Source organism: Rhinolophus ferrumequinum, chromosome X (genome assembly GCF_004115265.2).
Source record: "Rhinolophus ferrumequinum isolate MPI-CBG mRhiFer1 chromosome X, mRhiFer1_v1.p, whole genome shotgun sequence".
Taxonomy (NCBI): domain Eukaryota; kingdom Metazoa; phylum Chordata; class Mammalia; order Chiroptera; family Rhinolophidae; genus Rhinolophus; species Rhinolophus ferrumequinum.
The window spans coordinates 109,480,669-109,503,965 of NC_046284.1; the positions used below are offsets into that span (position 1 = coordinate 109,480,669).

The 23,297-nt window shown below is 40.1% G+C and overlaps 1 protein-coding gene across 1 annotated transcript in view; it reads right to left on the reverse strand.

The window, feature by feature from the left end:
* The window catches only part of PHEX (phosphate regulating endopeptidase X-linked), a 196,210-nt gene that overhangs the window by 38,872 nt on the left and 134,041 nt on the right, over positions 1–23,297 (reverse strand). Inside the window, exon 15 of the mRNA XM_033118058.1 lies at positions 13,840–13,898. Within this exon, the coding sequence (XP_032973949.1) occupies positions 13,840–13,898 (59 nt within the window). The remainder of the gene's footprint in view (positions 1–13,839; positions 13,899–23,297) is intronic.

Sequence of the window (23,297 nt, forward strand, 5' to 3'; positions counted from 1 at the left end):
CCAAGAAATAAAAGTTGGGGGCCGGTCCGGTGGCTCAGGCAGTTGGAGCTCTGTGCTCCTAACTCCGAAGGCTGCCGGTTCGATTCCCACATGGGCCAGTGGGCTCTCAACCACAAGGTTGCCAGTTCTACTCCTCGAGTCCCGCAAGGGATGGTGGGCTCCGCCCCCTGCAACTAAGATTGAACACCGCACCTTGAGCTGAGCTGCCTCCCGGATGGCTCAGTTGGTTGGAGCGCGTCCTCTCAACCACAAGGTTGCCGGTTCAACTCCCACAAGGGATGGTGGGCTGCACCCCCTGCAACCGGAAATGGCAACTGGACCTGGAGCTGAGCTGCGCCCTCCACAACTAAGACTGAAAGGACAACAACTTGAAGCTGAACAGCACCCCCCACAACTAAGATTGAAAGGACAACAACTTGACTTGGAAAAAAGGCCTGGAAGTACACACTGTTCCCCAATAAAGTCCTGTTCCCCTTCCCCAATTAAAAAAAAAAGAAAAGAAAGTAGGATATTCTACCTTTTCATGGTTGTGGCATATGCTTAAAAAAGGAAATCAGACAAAATACCGATTTAGATCAGAGTCCTTTCATCCTAACAATACTGAACTAATATAATCTCTTTTCCCTATATTCTTTGTATGCTTTCATGTAACTGCCACATTAATTTTAAAAGTTCCACACCCACAAGTGTATGGCTTACAAAAGTTATTATAGAACAAATATTTTGAAAGCATTACCTTCCAAAGTTTTATGTTATTTGGAAGTTCTGGGGATTTTTTTTTAATACTGACACTAACGGTGATTATTTAACTGTAGTCAGACTCACACATCTTTCCCTGTTGTTTCCACGTTTGGTCAAATTTAACAAGGTGGGAGGCATCCAACTTTCACTCACTACCAGTTTCAAAAGTCATAGCACCTGCTTTTTCCCTTTCTCTACAGCAAACTTTTGTAAACTTACTAATATGATGCAAGTTGTCTTGTACTCATCTAAATTTAGGAGCAAATCATTCTTAAATTCAATCTGTCTTTTGACTCCTTTGAAGGAATTTGCATTATTGAATTTGTTCAGTTAGGATGCCTCCAGGACAGATGTGGCACAGTCAGCCAGGGGCAAATGACAAAGTAAATTCAGTCCAAAAGGTGACAGAGGGTAAATTCTAAAGGAGAATCCAATGGGCTTGAGAATGTGTGGACCAAAGTACACACTCAACTATTTATTTAATTAAAGCTATTTCCATATTTGCTGTAGCTGCTTTCACCACAGATATACTTGGGTATTCCATTGCGTGTGTATCTGTGTCTGTTTTCTTTCACTATGGGTGTTTGTGTTACTTTTGTTAAGGGACTGACTCTATCACTACATTCCATTGTATTAGTTTTGTCAAATAATAGGATGTTTAGTATTTTGCATGGATTTATTGCTGTGTTAATGTGGCTTTATTCTAGTACATGTTGTGACAGTTATTTTCAAAAGCCTATGTGTATACTTACATTACTGAACTAATCCATGTATCATCCACATTTCAGGGCTTACTGCTGATGTGTCATCTTAGCAACATTATTATACTTCTTGGTAGATTCACTTGCAGTTACTGCTGCTGACCTACTTGATTTTACTTGTCCTATACAATTACTTCTAGTTCTATAGGTCACTGAGTCAACATATTTTATGACCCTAATTTTGGAGATGTTAGTATATTTAAATCCCATTATAAAAACAACTGGAAATAATTGGGTTTGATTCTGATGATGCAATTTCTATACATAATCAATGACGACTAACATTTACCGAGGGCCTATGATGTTACAAGCAACACAGGTAAGCTTTGAATGGGCAAACATCCTCAAAGAACCTACAACCTAGTAGGTTCTCTCTCCTAGTAGGAGAGAGAATAAAATATAACCAGAAAAAAAGCTCCATTTGGAAAGATCTAGAGAGGAAGGGGAACTGGTACCAAACCTCTCTAAAGTGTATTTTTCAACTAAAATGTTTTAAATTCAGCGAAGAAAAGAAATACTGGCTACATGGGAGTAGATACATAAAGGTGTTTTCGGAGAGGGGTCATCTATACACTTTTACATTAAGGGGGAAAGATGGTTTGTAAGATGGGCTGGCGTATGACGTAGGAACAGTTTAGGACACTGGCTCTCCAAGTGTGGTCCCAGAGCAGCAGCAGCATCACCTGGGTACTTGCTAGAGATGCAAATGGCTGGGCCCCACCCCAGACCTACTGAATCAGGAACTCTGGGGTTGAGGTCCAGAGTTTTCACACAGGCCTCCAGGAGATTCTGCTGCATGCTAGTTGAGATCCACTGGTTTAGGTCAGGACAAAGGTTCTCAACTGCACATTTGAATCCCTGGGGAGCTTTTTAAAAATATACCCATGTCCAAGCCCCTACCCCACACCTATTAAGCCACAATTTCTGGGATAGAGCCCTGAGTATCAGTATGTTTTAAAAACTCCCCAGGAGATTCTAACATGCAAACAATTTCAGAACTCTTGGTTTAAGAAAAACAAGGAACTGCATATCTTTGACTTGACTGATATATATATATCACCCTCCTGTCTCACTGTCCTTTCTTCAGCGCTCCTCAACACTGTGCTTGTAACATACGATTAGATATTTTTATTATAATTTAGCAAACTAGACTTTAAAAACTGAAACTTTACATGGCATGGCTTGCAAATTATTACTGTACAAAAAGACAAAAATTGTTTTCATTGCAACTGCCTTCGAAAATCCAGGATGAATGCTCACACTAAGAGAGAATGAGTGTTACATTTTATTCAGGATTGCTTCCTGTAATCAGATAAACCAGATACCATTCTTCTAGAATCTAGGGGGCTATCAGTTGGGATGTGAAAATCACTGCAATTACAAAGCACTTTTGAGTTTTTTGTTTTTTTTTGGGGGGGTGGTTTGCTGTATAGGGATTTCATTGTCATCACTGCTAAGATTAATAGTGGCTTTTTTTTTTTTTCAATTTGGCATCTTGCAGTAGTTTGGTGAATGCCAACCTTCCCCTTTCCAGAAAGTATCAAGTTCTAACAGCTGTGACTCATGTCCGGGGATTCAGCAAGATGCCTTAGCCATCTGCTGGCTTCCTGCAGGTAACCTCCTGCCACCATATCTATCAGCCTAGAAGTGACAAGCAGAGAGCGGCTTCTAAAATCTGCCCTCCATCTTGAAACCTTCTCTTCTGGCCATTCTATTCTTTTTCTGCCATAATTACCTTCAGGCTGCAACAAAGAGAACCTCTTCTTTACCAGGATGACCAACCATCCCTGTTTGCCCACGACTGAGGGGGTTAAGAGATGGAATTTCAGTGCTAAAATTGGGACAGTCCCAGGCAAACCAGGATGAGTTAGTCCCCCTACCTCTACCCATCCAGGTCGGACCTCTTTTGTATTTGCCGCATTTTTATACCTTAGTGGTTCTCAAACTTCAGCATCTAGCAGAGGTTTGAGGCTAAAATCTTAAAACATCAATTGCTGGGCTCACCCCCAGAGTTTCTGATTTGGTAGGTCAGGCGTGGGACCAGGTGATACCCATTTATCACAAGTGATGGTGAGCTGACCCAGGGACCACACTTTGAGAACCATTGCAATAGTTCAACTTCTGGCAGAGTAAATACATATTTCCTCCCACTGTGAAGCTCAGTATCTCATATTCTACTCATATTCCAATAGGTCTTTTCATACACACCATCACTGTCCTAGGTATTCAAAACTGACACTAGAGGCAGTGATGTTCACCCCAGGCCAGAGAAAATAGTAGATGCTCAACAAATACTTGTGTGGCTTCACTGATCCATATCTGGGTATGAGATAATGGTCTCAAGAATAAAAACGTGATTAACATTTTCCCCTATAACGATTAGACAAAAAAAAAACTGAGTCTCTTTATTCATCTCCTCCAATAGCATCTTTACAATGCATAACTTGGTAATACAAAACCTTCTCATCTATTGTTAGTGGAAATATAAATTGGTACCACTTTTCTCAAGAGAAGTCAGGTAAGATGTATTTTAAAACCTTAAATTGGTCATACCACTTGACTCAGCAATTCCTCCACATCTAGGAATTTAAAGAAACAGTCTCAGATTTGCATAAAAATTTAGCCACAAAACTTATCATCACAGAATTGTTGGTTTTCTTTTTGTTTTTTGTTTTTTTTTTACAATAGTGAAACAGCCTAAATGTCTGCTGCTAAGAAATTAAAGAAATGAAGGGGCTTTTATTTGGTGGAATATTATGCATGATAACTTAGAAGACTATATAATAAATGGAAAAAATATCCATGTTACAATGTTCAGTGGGGGAAAAAGCAGTATTATTGAATGAGTCTATATTTAACTTCAATTTTAAGACGTGTTGATAAATATGAGTTTGAGGGGTATTCAACAAAATTATTAACCGCGGTTATTTTTAAATGACATTAACTTTAATTTTTGGGGGCTTATCTAAGTTTTCTAGATTTTCTACAAAAAATATGAACCACTTTTGAAATAAGTGTCAACAACAATTGTTTTAAAGGGAGGATGAATGAGATTGTGAGTATCGAGATAAATTAGTGAGACTGCTCCCTGACTTCCTGTCCCTACCACCATGGCTCTTGTCCAGCTTTCTGATGCTCTCCTCACTCTGGCTCACATCCAGGCCACTCATTCCCAGTGAGTATCCCACTCACACCCCACCTCCTTAATCGGACTGACCGTGATATTCATTCCCTGCTTTCTGCTACTGGCCCTGCAGTGAACCTGCCCAGTCCTCTGTGCCTGGAAACAGCACTCCCCTGTTCCATGAGTGTGTTTTCAGAAGCGTCCTGCAGGGGGCAAATGGGTCCCTCTAGGCCCCAGTCCTGGGACTAACCACAATAACGGGAATGCCATGAGACTGCAGGCTTCCCAGGCGAGGGCACCATTGTCCTCTGATAGCACTACCCAGAATGGCATTCTTAGCTGTCTCCTTGGTCAGGCCTCAGAGACGGGGCTCTATTAGGTCCTCTAGAATCCTCAACTGACCAGGACAAGAACGTCTTAAAATAGTTTGGAGCACATGTCTTATTAGGGAGACCATGTCATGGACGGTGAAGATGCTTGACCATTGCACTGTACACCTGAAGCTGAAGCTGAATATTGTATGTCAACTATAATTATATATATATATATATATATATATATATATATATATATATATATATATAGTCACAGGATGTGGAGTACAGCATAGGGAATAGAGTCAGCGGAATCGTAACAGCTATATACGATGCCAGAGGGGTAGTAGATTGGGGGAGGGGGATTATCACTTTGTGAGGGGTGTAAATGTCTAACTATTCCATTGTTTTGTACATGTGAAACTAATAAAAAGAATAGCTGGAGCAGGTATCCTACAACCTTGCTAAGTGAAGCATCTGGCAATTTTGCAAACTACTCGAAGTCTGTTCATGACTTAACTTCAGCTCACTTAACAAAACTTTTAAAACCTTACAGTAGATTTTTATAAAGTAAAACCTTTTTGGAGAGCATATCTAATTATTCTTTTTAAGGTAGCTTATGACATCTCTCAAATAACCGCCCTTCACTTCACTCTACCCCAATCCAACGATGCAAAGAGATCAGGGGCACAGCCAAAGGGCTTGCAGAGAGCAGCACTCTTACAGGTGGCAATAATCAACTGCTTAGTGCCGCAGCCCTTTGGGACATGGAATCAGCAGGACCTGGGGACCATCCAACCTGCTGACCCTCCCTTGGCTGTCCCTACATCCTAGAATATCTTGTTTCCATAACAAACAGAAACAATCCTGCCCCTTGCATGGGTGAGAGCATGATATAATAATGATTACTCTAACATCCATTTATATCATGCTTTTCACCTTCTTCACAGTGTGTTGACATGTATCACTTCAAGTAATCCTTACATTTCTTATCCAGTATCTACCAGTGCAGGGTGAAGACTAAGAACATGCAATCAGAGAAGGTGAGTTATACTCCCAGCTCTGCAACTTACTAGTTCTGTGGCCTCTGGCAACTTACTTAGCGTCTCTGAGCTTTAGTTCCCTCTTCTGTAAAATGGACCCACAATGCCAAGCTTATAGAGCTACTGTGAAGATTAGAAATAATATACATTAAAGTATCAGGCACAACGCTTAGCACATTAGTGGTTCTCCATGAATAACAGCTGCATAGAAGAATTATAATCTCCATTTTATGGGAGTCCTTCAAAGCATCAGTGGAAAAGTTGGAAAACCGCTACCTGTATAATTACTACACAGTTATTTGAAAACGATCTTTTGGGATTTAACTTATTCACTCCCTCTCCTCTCACCACTGTCACTGCCTAAATTAGACCCTCCCCATCCATCCTTCTCTTGAATCTACCTGGTCCAAGTGCCTTAATCTAACCCCTCTCCAAGCCATGATTATTAAGACCAACACTAAGGAAGCGATGTGTAGTCTCTTGCCTCCCAAAGAAAACTATACTATCTCCCTACGGCTGTTCCTCAATATGCCTTACAAGGCCCTCATCTGCTTCTTCGACAGAGCATCTCCCATCATTCCTTCTTCTCCCCGCCCCGAACACAGACAGCCTGTGTCCCAGCATTTATGACCATCTCACCATCTGTTTCTGCACCACACTCTGCTGTGTCTGTTGCCTTTACAACAGCCAGTGCTTCTATCTGCATGTCCTTCATGTCCCAATCTACCTTCGTTTAGGGAATTTCTTTTCCTTTCAAAGCCCACTCAAATATCACTTTCACTGAGAAGCCATCTTGACTCCCCCAAATTAATTACCCCTCCTCTGTGGCTCCCAGGATGCACTGCACACCCTTCTGTTGCACACTCACCATGATGTCTTATAAATGACTGGTGACAAGTCTGTCTCTCCTAACTCCTCTCAATCAAGGACTCCTAATAGCTAAAATTTATTGAGTACCTCCTACAAACCAGTCTCTCTTCTAAGCACTTCATATACATTATCTCCTTTAATCTTGATGACAACCCTATAGGATAGTCACTACTATTATCTTCATTTTACAGATAATTCAACTCTGGCTTAACAATGTTTAATTAACTTGCCCAAGGTTGCAAGTTATGAGTGGCCAAGCCAGGAACCAAAATCAAACCCACACTCTTCACTATTACAACATATTATATACCCTACCACCAAACTCAGTACCTGGCAAGTTGGAACTTCTATATTAGTCATCTCTTACTGTATAACAAAGTATCTCAAAACATGTCAAGATGCCAGCCTGGGCTGACAAGATGTCATGTGCAGATGCCACGTGACTGGAGGATCTGCTTCCAAGATGGCATACTCACATGCTGCTAGTTATGGGCAGGAGGCCTCAGGTCCTTCACATGTGGACCTCTCCACCAGCTTCTTGAGTGCCTTCATGACACAGCTTTTGGCTTCTCCCAGAATGATCAATCCAAGAGAGCAAGGAAGAAGCCACAGTGTCTTTTACGACCTAGCCACAGCAGTCATACTCTGTTATTTCTACAGTATCCTATTGGTTACAGAGGTCAGCTTTCTCCAGTGTGGGAGGGGACTACACAGGGGCATGAATACCAGGAGGTGAGAATCACTGGGGACTCTATAAATACTAAATGAATAGGTTACTAAGAGTTGCTCTGAGTGTCAGGGTCTCTTCTAGATAATGAGAAGTTTGGATGAGCTGACCACTTCAAGTTTCCTTCCTTCTAGCTCCCAAACTATGGAAAACTATTCCCAAATTGTCCCCAAATATAGCATCAAGTGGATTCAGGAATTTAAGTTTATTAAATTCCAGCAGAGGCCGCAAGCAAGTATTTATTAACTTAGCTCCCACTTTATAGTTTTAAGCAGAGTCAATGAAGTATGAGAAATTCTTCCAGTTTGAAACACAGTTATTTCCTTAACAGCAAAACAAATCTATGTTTGATTTCAGGATTAATTCTATAGTTTGATGTCAGCATAAGCCCAGCCTCTGGACAAAGGCTTATCTTCTTTAGCAGAATGTCTCTGATTAAAGTGAGGCAACCAAATCCCTTGAGTATAACAGCAAAGGTAATAAAATCATTGGTTTTAGCCCTTAGGCCTTACATGTTTACAAGGCAAGGTTTTATTTGCTCAAAATAATTCCTTAGTATGATTTGAGATGTATGAAGATAAAAACTAATATTGAAATGAGGCACTTTGTAGATATACATTGATATAGAACGTATGAAATGAATTTTATTCTAAAGACCAGTCCATGTTAGTAGAAATGAAAAAAACAAATGTGAGCTGTTGACTCTAGCACCTTTCTGCTCCCAGTACCATCACCTGACAGATCCAAAGTAGTTTAACATTTGGGTCAGAATACTCAAGGCTCCATGGATCCTTTCCTGTAACAGAGCTCTACACCTGGGGAGGTGGGGTGTCTACCCCAGGGGTTGAGAAACTACAGCCCATGTAAATAGTTTAAGTGAAACACAGCCCTGCTCATTTCTTTATGAATTGTCTCTGACAGCAATGGCAAGGTTGAAAATTTGCAACAGTGACCACGTGGCTGGCAAAGACAAAAATATTTACTACCTGGCCCTTTACAGAAAAAGTCTGCTGATCCCTGGTCTATGCCTCCGGAGGCTTGGCCTAAAGTCACCCGTTATAAACCCGGAATGTCTACGCATGTTATACACTGTTCCACACATTTTTATGGGAGAAATGAGGGTGTTGAGGTATTACATACATACAGTAAAGGCACAAACCTTAATGGTAGAACACAATGTGTTTTTACACATGTATCACCTGTGCAACCACCTCCCAGATCAAGATGTTTCCTGTGACCCCTCCCAGTCAATACTCCCAGAAAAGGTAGCCATTAGTTTAACTTCTATCACTTAGATCCCAGGTCCATTTGCCTATTCCTGAACTTTGTACGAACGGAAACATGCAGCGTTTCACAGAGCATTAAGTCAGTGTCATTCTTCCATACTGTGGCATGGAGCAGCTTGCTTTTTCATTGCTATACAGTATTCAATTGTATGACTATACCACAATCTATTTACCTATTCTTCTGTTGATGGACATAAGGTTCTTTCCAGGTTTTTACAATTATGATTAAAGCTGCTATGAACATTTGTGTACATGTATTTTGGTGGGCATAAGGATCCATCATCAAAAGTGGAATTTCTGGGCTATAGGAGACAGCAACAAACTGCCAAACACTTTTCCAAATTGGTTGCATTTTTAATGCACAAAATAGTTTCAATTTATAAAATATTTTGAGATCAAAATCTTTATATCCTGCTGTATACTCTGTGATAGACTGGCTATCCTGAGGATTACTGGCATGTCAATTTTAAATACACAGACCCTGACCGTGGCAATGTGCTGGGACTTTTCAAATTCATCTCACTAAATCCTCACCCAGAACTCTGTGGGCTAGGTAACCTCAACATATGGCAGATGTGGACAATAGGAGTCAGGAAGGAGAAATACCTTGACCAAGGTCATACAACAAAATCACTGGCACTCAAGGTCTCCCATCAAGGTCTGCACTGATTCCCTACTCAAAGTAGGTAGACCAGTTTTGCAGTTATCACAAAGTTAGGGAGGCACAAGCTTAGGCACCAATAACCTTAGCTCCTTACTTTCCTCTTTAAGCGCCTTATCTGTTCAAATATAATTAAGTTCTGCACTAGTTCCTGAGTATGACTCCTTGTACAACAGACTTAAATCATTATTATTTCACACTGCACTCTGTATCTGAGGACACGCTACCCACCTTGACAAGGGTAGAAAAATAAGGAGCTATAACTACCTTGCAAAAATCTAACAATGAAACAAAGCCACATATCATAGAGTTTCACACAAAGGCATGGATTTGCAAGGGCAAAAAAAAACAAAACATACAGGTTTTTCTATTTTCTGCTCAAGTCTCTACTGTGTGCAGAAGCAGACTTAAGTGGCATAAATCAGAAAATGATAATGGGAACTGAATGTAATTCTCATAAATCACGTTACTAAGTATAGTTACATCTTAGATGTGAAACCCAATTAAACAGATGGCCACATGCTGTCAGAATCAGCCCCTAATCAATAAAGATGTTCATTTCAGAAAATCACCTCAATTTTTCACTTCTTCAGTGAAGCAAAAAGAAGGCAGTTGGGGGCTGGAGGGAAGTCCCAGGAAACCCAGTGGGGAAATGTATAAGACGGAACTCCACCTGTCTTAATTTGTAGTCCAGAAAATCAGAAAGGAGAGAGAGAAAAAATAGTTACCCAAAGGATTCCTTGTCATCTTGCCTGGGAATGTAATTTACAATGAGAGCAAGCACTGGTCATTAGGAAAATAGAAACAGCTTGAATCTCTTAATTAAAATATTGCTTCAAATTGTTCGTTTCAAACCCCCTCTGCTCATGAGTTTTTGAGAAACCACTGGTTTACCCTGAAATGGCTGCTTCTTCAGTAAACCTCTGACAAGATCAGCTCTTCCCAGACAAGGAAAGGCTGAACAGGGGTGAATCCTGGAGGCAGAATTATTAGTAGGCATACTTCAATCCCCAAAGATGTAGTAAGCCTTCACTGACACCGGAAAGTGAGTGTGGAAACATTGGTGAAGAGTCTATCTCAATGCTTTTCTTGCATAACAGTTGATCTATTACATTCGCTAAACTGGTGAAAATGAAATCTACCAATGCCAAGAGCTGATGAAATGAGAGTTGATGAAAACACTTCTGTACTTTGGAACACTCGTTTTGGAAAACATTTGGTGTTATCTGATAAAGTTGAGCATTTTCATACTCTACAAGCCAATAATTCCACACCTCGTATATACCCCAAACACTTGTTTCAGGGAACATGTATGAGAATGTTCAGAGCACTGCTGTTCATAACAGCAAAAACCTGGGGCGAAACACATAGGTCTGCCAACAGAAAAGGTCTGCAAAACAAATAAGTAATCTGGGGTACAGTCACACAATGGACTATTATAGAGCAATGAAAATGAAGGAAACCTACTGCCACATGCTATGTGGATGAATCTTAAAAACACATTGATTGAAAAAAATCAACTGCTTAAGACTGCATGCAATATACATATTTTTGCTAAAACATAAGCAAAAATAAACACTATATTGTTTAGGCATACTTAAATGGTTTAACATTCATTGTTTAAAAAACAAGAAAAGGATAAACACGAAATCAGAATAGTGGTTACCTCTACAATGTGGGAGAGGAATGGGATGGGGAGGAGCACAGACAGATGCAATGATATTGGGAATGTTCCAGTTCTTGGTTGGGTGCTGGACTCATAGGTCTATATTTGTCATATGTTTTCTTATATAATTTATAGCTTTATATGTTCTTGCGTGTTACATATATTCTTTTGCATGTACCAAATATTACATAAAACACTTTCTTTTAAAATGAATAATCTAGGGAATTTTCATTACCCAATAGGCTATTCCAATTATTATTATAATTCACATCATATAAATATAATTCATATTGTTATAAAGAGCGCTTATAATTAAAATCCCAAATACCATAAGTTCCCATATGCAGCTTAGTTCTCAGTGTGGAGCTATATCAAAACATCATGTCGTGCATTTTAAATATAGACAATTTTTATTTGTCAATTATACCTCAATAAAGCTGGGGGGGAAAGAAAGCAATGGTATTTGAATGATAATGAATATTTCTATAGTAAGGAGCTACATTTGAAATGTCCAAAATGTTGAACTGATATGGTTATATAAGCTAATGTAGAAATCAAAAAACTACCACCATCTGCTTGTTTTCCTTCTGCTCATTCCTCTCGCAGACCAGCCTGGCAGAGGCTGCTATTTCCCAAGTGACCACATGAGGGCGACTCGAAGGAGATGTGCCTGCTGGGAGTAGGCAGCCACAGCCTCAGGGCTGTCCTGTCTGGCCAGGGAGTCCTGTCGGGATGAGGCCCAGCACAGAGGATCTACAGTGGGCAGGCAGGACAGGATGTCTCACTGAGAACGTGGCATTCTGGGCCAGAGCTGAGGATGCGGGAGTGTGAACCAGGCAGATCATTTGGGGAAGTCTTCCCAGGCAAAGAGGGCCCTGAGTATAAATACCAGGGGGAAGAGTGTCTCATGCTCTAGGAACAGGATGGAGGTTCAGTGTGGCTGGAACAGAGGGGAGGTGAAGGCAGCACGATAAGAGGCCTCTGGGCCATTGCAAGTAATTTGGCTTTTATTTTGAATGAGATGGGAAGGTGATAAAAGGTTCTGAGCAAAGGAGGGAAATGAGATGATTGTAAAACATCTTAAAATGGCTGCAATATTACATTTAGAATAGACTGAAGGGGGATAAGGACAGAAGCAGGGAGGCTAGTGAGGAGGCTATTACAGACATCCGAGGGTCGGGAAGGAATGGTAGTGCATGGTCAAGGGTGGTAAGTCTTTATAAACTCCATCCCCTGCATTTAACAAACAGCATAGCGATGCGCTTAAAACCATGGGATTAGGTCCTATTACCAAGCAAGGGCGTGAATATGGAGACCAGAAGAGGGGCAGGAAGGGACGAGAAACGAGCAAGGGCTCAAGCGGGAGGGACCCCCCCCCCCCCGCCACAGCAGGTCACCGCCAACCTGAACTCGTCGTTTGTCATTCTCGTGAATGTCTTTATACTTTTACTACATATACAGAACTGTCCTGCATGCTTTATCGACCTTATTTATACAGTATCATACTCCATATATATTCCCAAGTTGTTTTTTCCCCCCACACAGCCTAATATTTGTGAAGCTCATCATGTTACTACATGTCACTCTAGGTCACTCACTGTTCACTGCTGTGTGGCATTCCTTTGTGTGAACATGCCACATTTGATTAATTTTTCTGCAGAGGGACACGTGCTTGCTCCCGTTTTCCTGCTATGTAAACAATACTGCTATGAACATTCTCACATGGGCCTCCCTGTGTGAGACTTCTCTGGGGTAGTGGTTCTCAAACTATGTTAGAGTCACCTAGAGGGCTTAATAAAACAGGTTTCTGAGCCCATGTCTAGGGCTCGTGAACAACAGGTCCGTGGCGGGGCCCAAGAATCTGCATCTCTAACAAGCTCCCCTGGGATGCTGTTGCGCTGGTCCCAGGACCACACTTTGAGAATCACAGCACTAGGGCACACGCCAAGAGTGCAGATGATGGCCGGAGGTACGCATGGACATCTTTGGCCTTTGTAGGTGTTACCAAACTGCTCTGCAAAGAGGGTGAACCAGTTCACATTTCCACCAGCAGTGAGTATGTGTCCGTGTTGCCAACACTTGGTGCTGTCACATTTTTAATTTGTGCCAATCTGATCTTTAATAATTTTTTAAACTTGTCGTGGCATTTGTAATTACGTGTACTAAAAACATGTAAGTACAAGACACTCATGACTTTACATCCTAGGGTTAATTAGAACATTTCCAAACTTCTCTTATATATGGATAGTCCCGTCAGGTTCTACAATCTGCCCAGTTACCTGCTTTTTTTTCCCATCAACCCTAGAAATAAATAAAATGGTATGGACAAAATCAGTAAGACCATTATGAGAGGAAAGGGGAAGCTTGTTCCTTTTTCATGGCCAACTTCACTGTAGTTTTATGTATTGTAGTTGATTCTATTTTTTACTCAATGGTGATATTAAACTTTAAAAAAAAACTTAGAAGGTGAAAGGAGTGAAGAAGATTGGGCATATAGGTATGGAAACAAACTTCCTTCACCAACATACCTGGTCACTTTGGGGGGGCAGGAAGGGATAAAGAATGCCCTACCCTTAATCACAGGCATGGAAGAGTCCCTTCCATTTTGTACCAGATTAACAAGGAGACAAGAAGCCGAGGACTCACGGATCTGGTTGGTGGATGCACTATAGAAGGCATTGACGGTCGTTGGATTTGTAAACCACCTGTAGAAGGAGAAACAAATATCACCAAGTGATCATCATTATCCAGGCAGGAGGGAAGCAAAAACAAACACAATGTGGCGGGATTTATTAGCAAATGACCAGAGAACAATGGGGATACGGGGCACGAGGGGAAATGATCATTTCACTTTAGGGCTACTGCTCTGCTCAATAAACAGTCTCATCCTAAACTGAACATGGTTCAATGAGAATGTATTAACACGCCTGGCTTTTCACTGGTACTAACTTAATGGAAAAAGTCAGCACCAGTGCTTCCGAAACATCTTTAACGAGAAATCCCAGAATCTAAAGGGCTCTCCCTGCAGATGGAAACCCAGCAACAGGCTGATGGTTGCCAGGCCCTGTTCAGTGGGTCCATGCGACAGCTGAGTTTCTGTGCTGCATCACTTCCGACCTGTTCACATTAAAAGGTTTTGGACTTCTGACAACACAGAGATCCATGTAAAGAGAGATGAATAAAGTACATCCATGTTACGCAGAGGATCTGCCTACTCTGGTGGAAAGTTTAGATGTAAGCACCAAAAGACCTAAAGACTTGTCCTGCCCCTATCACAAACTAGCTGGGTTGTGTCGGAACCTTCTTGGGGTTCACCTTTAGCTATAAAATTAAGGTATGGCACTAGGAGATCTTGGGAGTACCTTCCAGCTATGAAGAGTCTACACTCCATTTTAAATGCACAGTGGGTTACTTAGATCAGGGCTCGGCAGAAGTATTTTTCTGTGAAAAGTCATGCCATAAACATACAGGCATTTTGCAGGCAAAAGTGCAAATCAAGGATGTTATGTAGGTACTTCTCTAGTGAGAGAAAATATTCCACAAATTTTTTATAAAATTCAAAATATAATAATAATTGAGTACAATGTTTCATAATCCAGGCCTGTTAATAAGAAGAATGGCATTCTTTTGGGGCAGCATAACACTTTGCTTAATTGGGGTTCAAAGTTAGTGCTTCCCATCCTCAAATCAACTGCAAAATCAACTGTTTTTTAATCTCTAAAAATCATTTTCAGTTCATGAGCCATACATAAACAGGCAGGGGGCAAGGCTCATCCCATAGGCCGTAGTGTGCCAACCCCTGACTTAGATGGCTGTGAGTTGCCCTTTATGATGAAAACCAAGCAATTTGTCTTAAGCTAAATTGTTTAAAATAAGCTTGTATAAATTCCTTTTCAGAACAATCATTTTACTAATTTCTGTTTTAATAGAATAATTACGTCAGACTAATAATTTATGTCAGCAATATGAAACTAGTAGGAAACCCAAGTGTTGACTCTAGTTGGTCCACCCATACCTTCTCCCCACCTATAAAGTCCATGAATATGTCATTCTATTATTATTATTATTATTAGCTAACATTCATTAAGCACTTCTTGTGTCCTAAGCACTTTCAATTCACAGGTTTTTCCCCATAGCAACAATAACAATTATTAGCCCATTTCACAGATGAGGATGATGAGACTTACAAGCATTATATACTTGCACAAAGTCTGGTCTGTCTGACTTCAAACCAGTTATATTACACTGGAGACATTACTGGACCTCAAGAGAAAGAGTGTGCCTTCTCTTGTCAAAACTGAAACCTATACTCATTTCCATAAATGCATATTCTTTTCCTTCAACGTTAGGATTAGTATTTCAAAAAGCCCTAATGTTTAACACAAACTTAATGACTGACTTATTTTCCTGAGGAAATAAGTAGACAAGAAAGCACTTTCATTGACTTAATGTTGCTACCTAAGTTAGGTAGAATTATGGCCCCCAAAATATATCTATATCCTAATCCCCGGATCCTGTGAATGTTACATTACATGACAAAAAGCGACTGCAGATGTAATTAAGTTTAAGGACCTAAAAACAGGGAGGTTATCCAGGATTATCCAGCTGGGCCCATTCTAATCACATGAGCTCTTCAGAGCAGAAAACCTTCTCTGACTGGAATCCGAGAGATGCAACAGAGGAGGAAGTCAGAAGAGATTCTACAGAACAGGAATTCAGAGATTCCAAGAGTGAAAAGGATTCCACACGCTGTTGCTAGCTCTGAGATGTAGGGGCCACGTGCAAGGACCAGAGAGAGACCTTTCAAGGGAAGAGTGTCTCCCAGATGACAGCCAGCAAGGAAGGAGGAACCTCAGTTCTGTAACCCCAAGAAACTGGATTCTGCCAACACTTGATGAGCTTGGAAGAGGATTCTTCCCAGAGCCTCCTGCTAAAAACCCAGCCAGCTGACACCTTGATTTCAGCTTTATAAAACCTGGAGGCAAGAAACCAGCCAAGCCAACCTGTACTTCTGACCTATAGAACTGTGAAATAATACATTTATGTCATTTTGAGGTGCCAAGGTTATAGTAATTTGTTACAGCAGTAACAGAAAACTAATACACTATACAAAGAACTAAGCATTTGTATGTATGCTGTTTGGGTCAAGAAGGGAGAATCCAGGTGTCTCTCAACTTGGCCTCTAAATGACATTGGACTGAACCATAATATGTACAAAAGATTATGCGTATTCCTGGAGTTTATCCCTTCTCTTCCCACCCTTCTCAATTCCTCTCCCTTTATGCAAATAATAAACTTTCAAAACATTAGGGTAAGAGCCATGAAAGGAAAATGTCTGTAACTGATGGACAAAGACAGACCAAAAACAAAACAAAACAAAACAAAAAAACGAACTCAAACAACCATACACCTAAAACATCTTAATCCAGACACATGACCTCACCTTTCCTGACCTCACAGAGATCTTGCTGATTCTAGGGCATGTTTGGAGCCTTGGTTATATGCAGAGCTCACATTAAGTGGCTGCACCAGTAGAACCTATCAGTTATAGATGCTATTATTTCTTCTAATTGGTCAGTGCCCATGCCAAACCAGCCATTAAATATTTTCTGTATCACCCTGATTACATCCAAGTTTATTATACATTTAGGTCTATTATTCTCTAATGTAAGGCTACCTGTGCTGGTTTTCATCTGTGTTGGCCTTTATTTTTTTACACTCTTCCCAAGAAGAGGTGCAGTCTAAATCCCTCTCCTCTTAATTATGGGCTGGCCTCAGTGACTCACTGCTAAAACATATGATGCAGTGGAAATGACACTGCACGCCTACCAATGCTAGGCAGTTAAAGGCGATACAACCTCCCCTGGGGTGTGCACACATGCGCCCTGTCGCCCCCTCTCTTTCTCAGGAAACTTGCTCTTTGAAGTTTCTTGCTCAGTTAGCATACTATAGAGTAGCCCAGTGCCCACAGGGAGGCTATAGTAGGCATTCCAGCGAATAGCCATCATCAACCACTAGATCTGAGAGAGGAAGGCTCCCACATGACTCTAGTCTCAGTCACTATCTGGCAGCGACAACATGAAAGACCATGAGCAAGAACCACCCAGCTGAGCCTGGTGACCTCCAGAGCCACGAGAGAGAAAAACAAATAATTACTGTTGTTTTAACACTCAAAATTTTAGGGTGGCTTGTTACACAGTAGTAGATAACTAAAACACTGAAATGTTGGCTGTCCGTAGACTAAGTCCTACCCAATAGGTTGAATTTTCCCATAAAAATGTTTCATTTGCCCAACACAATGGTTTTAAAAAGTATTAAATTGGAATTTCCTTAAATGAGGTGTGCAGTCACTCGTTCCCCAAGTCTCCACCACTGCCTACCATTTACGCCTGTCCGAGTCAACATTTGTTATCTCATGGGCACTTGAAGGCACTGAGTTCGCACAACTTATCTCCCAACAAGATTTTAAGTTCCTTATGGGCTAAGACGATTGTCCAAGTGGTATGCGCAGAGGAGGAGACCACTAAATCTATTTAAGTGACTTTATTGCTACATATACATCTATTTGAATAAACAAACAATGTCATTCATGTGCTTTAAGTTCTTCTTATTATGCCTTAGGGTGCTCCTACAATTTTTGTTTGGGGGAGGATTTAGTGGACAAGGTCGGAAGAGGTCTCATATAAATTTTAAATTCAAAAATATACGGGGATGAAACTATACTGGACAACGGGATACATAAAAGGACTGTAATACTGAAATACAATAATCTAAAGGAAAAGACCCTGATTTTTTGGACCCTATAAAATAGGTATATATCAGACTAAAGTTTTACATTTTACCTAGCAACTCTTAAAAATAGTCTAAGGAACATAGAATGTAAAAATCATAGAGTACTTGGTGGCCAGATGGCTCAGTTGGTTAGAGCACGAGCTCTTAACAACAAGGTTGCCAGTTCGATTCCCACATGGGCCAGTGAACTGCGCCCTCCACAACTAGATTGAAGACAGCGAGCTGCCGCTGAGCTTCCAGAGGGGGGGCCGGATGGCTCAGATGGTTAGAATGCGAGCTCTTAACAACAAAGTTGGTGGGCTGCACCCCCTGCAACTAAAGGTTGAAAATGGCAACGGGACTTTGAGCTGAGCTGCGCCCTCCACAACTAGATTGAAGGACAACTTGGAGCTGATGGGCCCTAGAGAAACATACTCTCCCCCAATATTTCCCAATAAAAATGAAAACAAAGTATTTATTTAAAAAATCATAGATTACTTATTGCTTTATTTCTAATATCCTATAGATTATATCCATGCCATTACATGCTACAGATAATGCTTTTGCAAATAAAAATTCTGGGCAGGACCATAATTTGTATAGACATTTGGTGTATTTTTATACACCTTTCAAAAGACAGAAGAGGAAAATCCAGGCATGTTTAGTCACAGTAGAATGAGAATGAGTTAATAGGGAAACTGGCTTAAAATCATTTCTGTCAAAGAAAGGGGATCCTGAGGGAAACAAATTACTTTCAACTCAAGCTGAGAAATAAAGTAAATCCTCTATTTTTAAGCAAGCTTGATGAAGTGACAATTTTGAGAACCAACCCTAAATATGTACCTTCAGGGACGACCACCATTAATTTCAGTCTTGCTAACATTTACCTCCACATTAGAAACTTCTTAATGTACATTAGTGCAGCTAAAATGGATTCCATGAGAACGAAAGATAAAGGGTATCTATACCCTATACTCACAACGAAGCAAAATGTTATTTCAGGGCTTTGTGGAAATATATTCATGATGTGCTGTTCGAAGTAAACTAGTGTAGTGGAGCTACTCCAAAACCATCCCAACTCGATTAACTCATGGATTTTCAGACCTAAAAGATGTCGATTAAAGTCAATGGGTATCATGAAGCTAAAATTACCTACCATGCCTGAAAAAGACCAACCCGAAATTTCTTTAAAAACTTAACCATTATGTCACTTTACTGGGCAAAGAAGACCTTAAATTTCTTAATGTTGCTTTCCCTGAAATAGATAAATAGTCTGAGGAAAGAAGAATTACTAGCATCGTACTGATTTTCATTCCTGAAGAACTTTCCAGAAACATTAACCAATTTAATGTCCTTCTGAAAGAGGCATTTGTTTTCACTGACAGAGAAGAAAACTATGCAAATCATACAGTTTACCCTAGCCCACAAAGTCAGCCAGTATTTTTCCAAGGCATGAATAAAATATTAGAAATAGTGAAGGCCATTAGAATCTGACAACCTATCAGTATTTCACGATGTTAAAGATGACACATTTAGTTAGGAGTTTTTCAATTAGCAACCCAGGCTTTGCTACACACCCAAATGAGTAACATCATTTTGAAACTAAAGAATTAACTTGGCAACATCTCTAATATGGAGGAATCCATGAGAAGACCCTGAAAAGTCACAGAAATACTGGTAAGACCCTTGAATTTCCCACAAGTTGCAAAAAAAAAAAGAGCTTGAACTGATTGAAAGGGCAGGATGACACACATAGATCTGTGACTACCATACTATACGTAGATGCTCAGTGGGGTTTTGGAAACCATTTGTTAAACACATTGGATTTGAGAAGCTAGTTTTAGGACCCTAAATCTAAAATTACTACTGAATAATTTAAGTTGGAAATGAAATAGGAGAGATGGACTGAGAGACACTGGATACAAGGAAATAACCAAGGACAATGGAGCAGATGACTCGAAACCAGTTATGTGCCATTTCCAAAGAACCTCTAAAGCCTTCTGCTTTCTTCCTTTGTGCTTTTGATTGGAATCAGGTATGGCTAGGGGAGTGGTTCAGCTTTAGGCCTTCTCCTTAAGTCAAACACTTTTAACTAACTTTGTGGGTGTGTGTTGTAGGAGGGTTTGAAGGGCAGAAGAGAGGAGTCGTGGCTAAGAGGGAGAGGCAGTAATCAAAGCTTAAGCCAAGGGAGAGTATGGGACCTAGAGTTTCTACAGGCCAGAAGAGCAGGGAGTACAAAGGAAGAGTAACTAGAGACCCAGAGAGGATAAAAAGAGCTAGCCAAATATCTGGAGGCCAGAATATGTCAAGGTTAAAAAGTGGCCCATGAAAAAAAAAGGGTCATCAAAGCCAGGCTTCCAGCTATGATGTTATGAAAAGATCAACAAATCCTTTCCACAAAAATCAAGTGTAAAACTGGACAAAACTGTCAACAAACAACCATTTTAGGGCTCTGAGAATTGATCAAAGGCAAACAATCAAAAGGTTGAATTTTGAAAAACTGCTAGAGCTGGAAGTAAGTACAATAGGAGTCTGTAAGCCTTGTCGGAAACTGCTCCCATGCATCCCAGCTCCACCAGTGAGAACTTAGTTTTGTTAGGATAGGGCTGGTTGGCAAATCAGCCGCTTTGCTGCCACAGTGGGCAGACTCAATTCAGAGTGAGAGCGAAAACCTGCAGCTTTATCAGTTAAAAGCGGTGAACTTCGTAAAAAAAAAAAAAAAAAAAAAAAAAAAACGAGGAAAACCCTCAGCTTTGCTAGCCTGAAGTTCTAGTTCCCATTGGGAGAGCAATGGACCAGCCAGAAATTTAAAAGGGAGATCCTGGAGCTGAAAGAGTCATAGAAGGGTGACATAACCTCTCCACGTCTCCTTGACTGACGGGAAAACTAGGCACATGTACAGAGGAAACCAGAGAGAGCTCAGAAGGAACTGAAATCCAGTGCTGACTAAGAATTGGTTGCAATTTTGAATGTGCTCCCAAACCCCCACACAGACCACCTGGCAGAGGACAGAAGCCCTACAGGCTAGAGGTGCTGGAGCGCAAGCTCTGTCCTGATCCCCTAAGCACTAAATTATACAGATACAGGGACAAACTTTAGGAAGTGAGGCTAAAAAACAAAAATAAGAATTTGAAAAATGAGCAGCGACATCCACAGCTGCATACTATAGTGGAGACAGATTCTGCAGTGTAAGTCCAGGAAAGTTACTTTTAAAAAAAACTTCAGAAAAAGAAATCAGAATCCACAGTTGCTACATTATCTAAAACACCACTTTCAATTCAGGGAGAGGGGAATCACTGCATAAATTATGTAAATGTCTAATCATATGCTGTACACTTGAAACTAATATAACATTGAATGCCAACTGTAACTAAAAGAAATAATTTTTAAAAATAAATAAAATGTCATTTTCAACAACAAAAAATATTGTACCACGCAAAGAAATAGTGTAAAACAAAAAAAAAGCAATCCATAAAAACTGACTCTGAGTGAGCCCAGATGTTGGATTTAGCAAAGACTTGAAAGCAGCCATTATAAATTCATTCAAAGAATGAAAATAAACTATATTCAAAGAATTAATGAAATATGATGACAACGATTCAACAAATAAAGAATCACGGCAGAAAAATAAAAACTAAGAAAACAACGAAATGGAAATTCTGGAGTTGAAAAGTTAGATAATCAAAATGAAAAATTTGTCAGATGCGTCAATATCATATTTGAGAATGCACAAGAAACAATCAATGAATTTGAAAGTAAATCGATAGAAATTATCCAATCTGGAGAACAGAGACAAAAACACATTGGAGAAGTGAGGTATAGCAAAACAGAGTCAAAAGTACCAGCAGGCAAGAACAAAAAGTAATCTAAACCGAAGCTGAGAATTTCTCAATTGAAAGCCTCTATTCATTTGTAAAACGGGGATAATAAATAGTACCTAGACCTCACGGAATTGACATGAGGATAAAATGAATTAAAACATGTAAAGCACTTCCTGGCACACGATAAAAACATAATTCTTAGCTGCTATCATCATTATCACCATCATCATCACACATTTTGCTAGGGAAGGAAATCATGGTTGATCCTGGCCTCAAAAGTTCCAAGGGTACCTTTCTTACCTATAGGGAAAGGTCCTACAGGAAGCTAGGAAGAAGGGGAATACATTGTAACTACTATTAGAGGAAAATAACAGAGCTATCAGTTCTCTGACACTCATTACCTCAACAAATATTACCTCCTCTACTTACTGCATAATTATATATGTCTGTGTGTGTGTGTGTGTATATTACGGGTAATAGGGAACAAATTTTACTTTTTCCTGTAAGACAGGTTAAGTGTTTGGGGGTAGGGAAGGGCCAACCACTGTTATTTCCATGTGATAGATAGGAAACAGAGCTAGAGAGATTATATATATATATATATATATATATATATATATATGATTATATATATATATATGATTATATATATATATATATAGAGAGAGAGAGAGAGAGAGAGAATGTATACACATTTTAAGAAAGGAAAAAAACTATTAAAATTGTAATACTCAATATATACTGATAACAAAAGATGAATAGAAGCCATGCGTATACATTTTTTTGGCACCCCCTGTGTATGTATGTATGTATATACGTGTGTGTGTGGGTGCCCAAAAAAATGTATATAAATGGACACTTTTGTCAACGTTGCTCAAGCAGTAGTTTGCCATAATCAGAAGTGTCTGGACGCTGATGGTAACCACTTTGAGCACCTCTTATAATTGCAGAAGTCAAACGTGACTTGTAATCATCTTTTGTTATCGGTATACATGAGCATTACGATGTTAATAGTTTTTTCCTTTCTTAAAATGTGTATATATTTTTTTGGCACCCTCTGTATATATGGTGTTTTGGAAGTCCTCTTTCATGTTTTCAGTTGTGCTGCCGTGGCTGCATCGATGTCCTGAACCATTTTGACTTCGGGGAAGAGCCATAAGTCACACGGTGCCAGATCCAGTGAATAAGGTGGATGAAAGCACACCGTAATGTTTTTATTTGACACAAATTGCCATACCAGAAGCAATGTGATGTGGAGCGTTGTCATGATGGAGGATGAAACCGTTTGCCCATTTCTCAGGCCATTTTCTACGCACATCGTTTCTTAAACGCTTGTGAAGACACTCACGAAAGAGGACTTCCAGAACTGCTTCAGAAAGTGACAAGAACGATGGGATAAGTGTATTTGAAGAAAGGGGGAGTATTTTAAGGGGAATTAATGGCAATGTGCCTTTTATTGTGATAATTTTTTTATTTGAACATTCACCATATTTTGTGATCACACCTCGTATA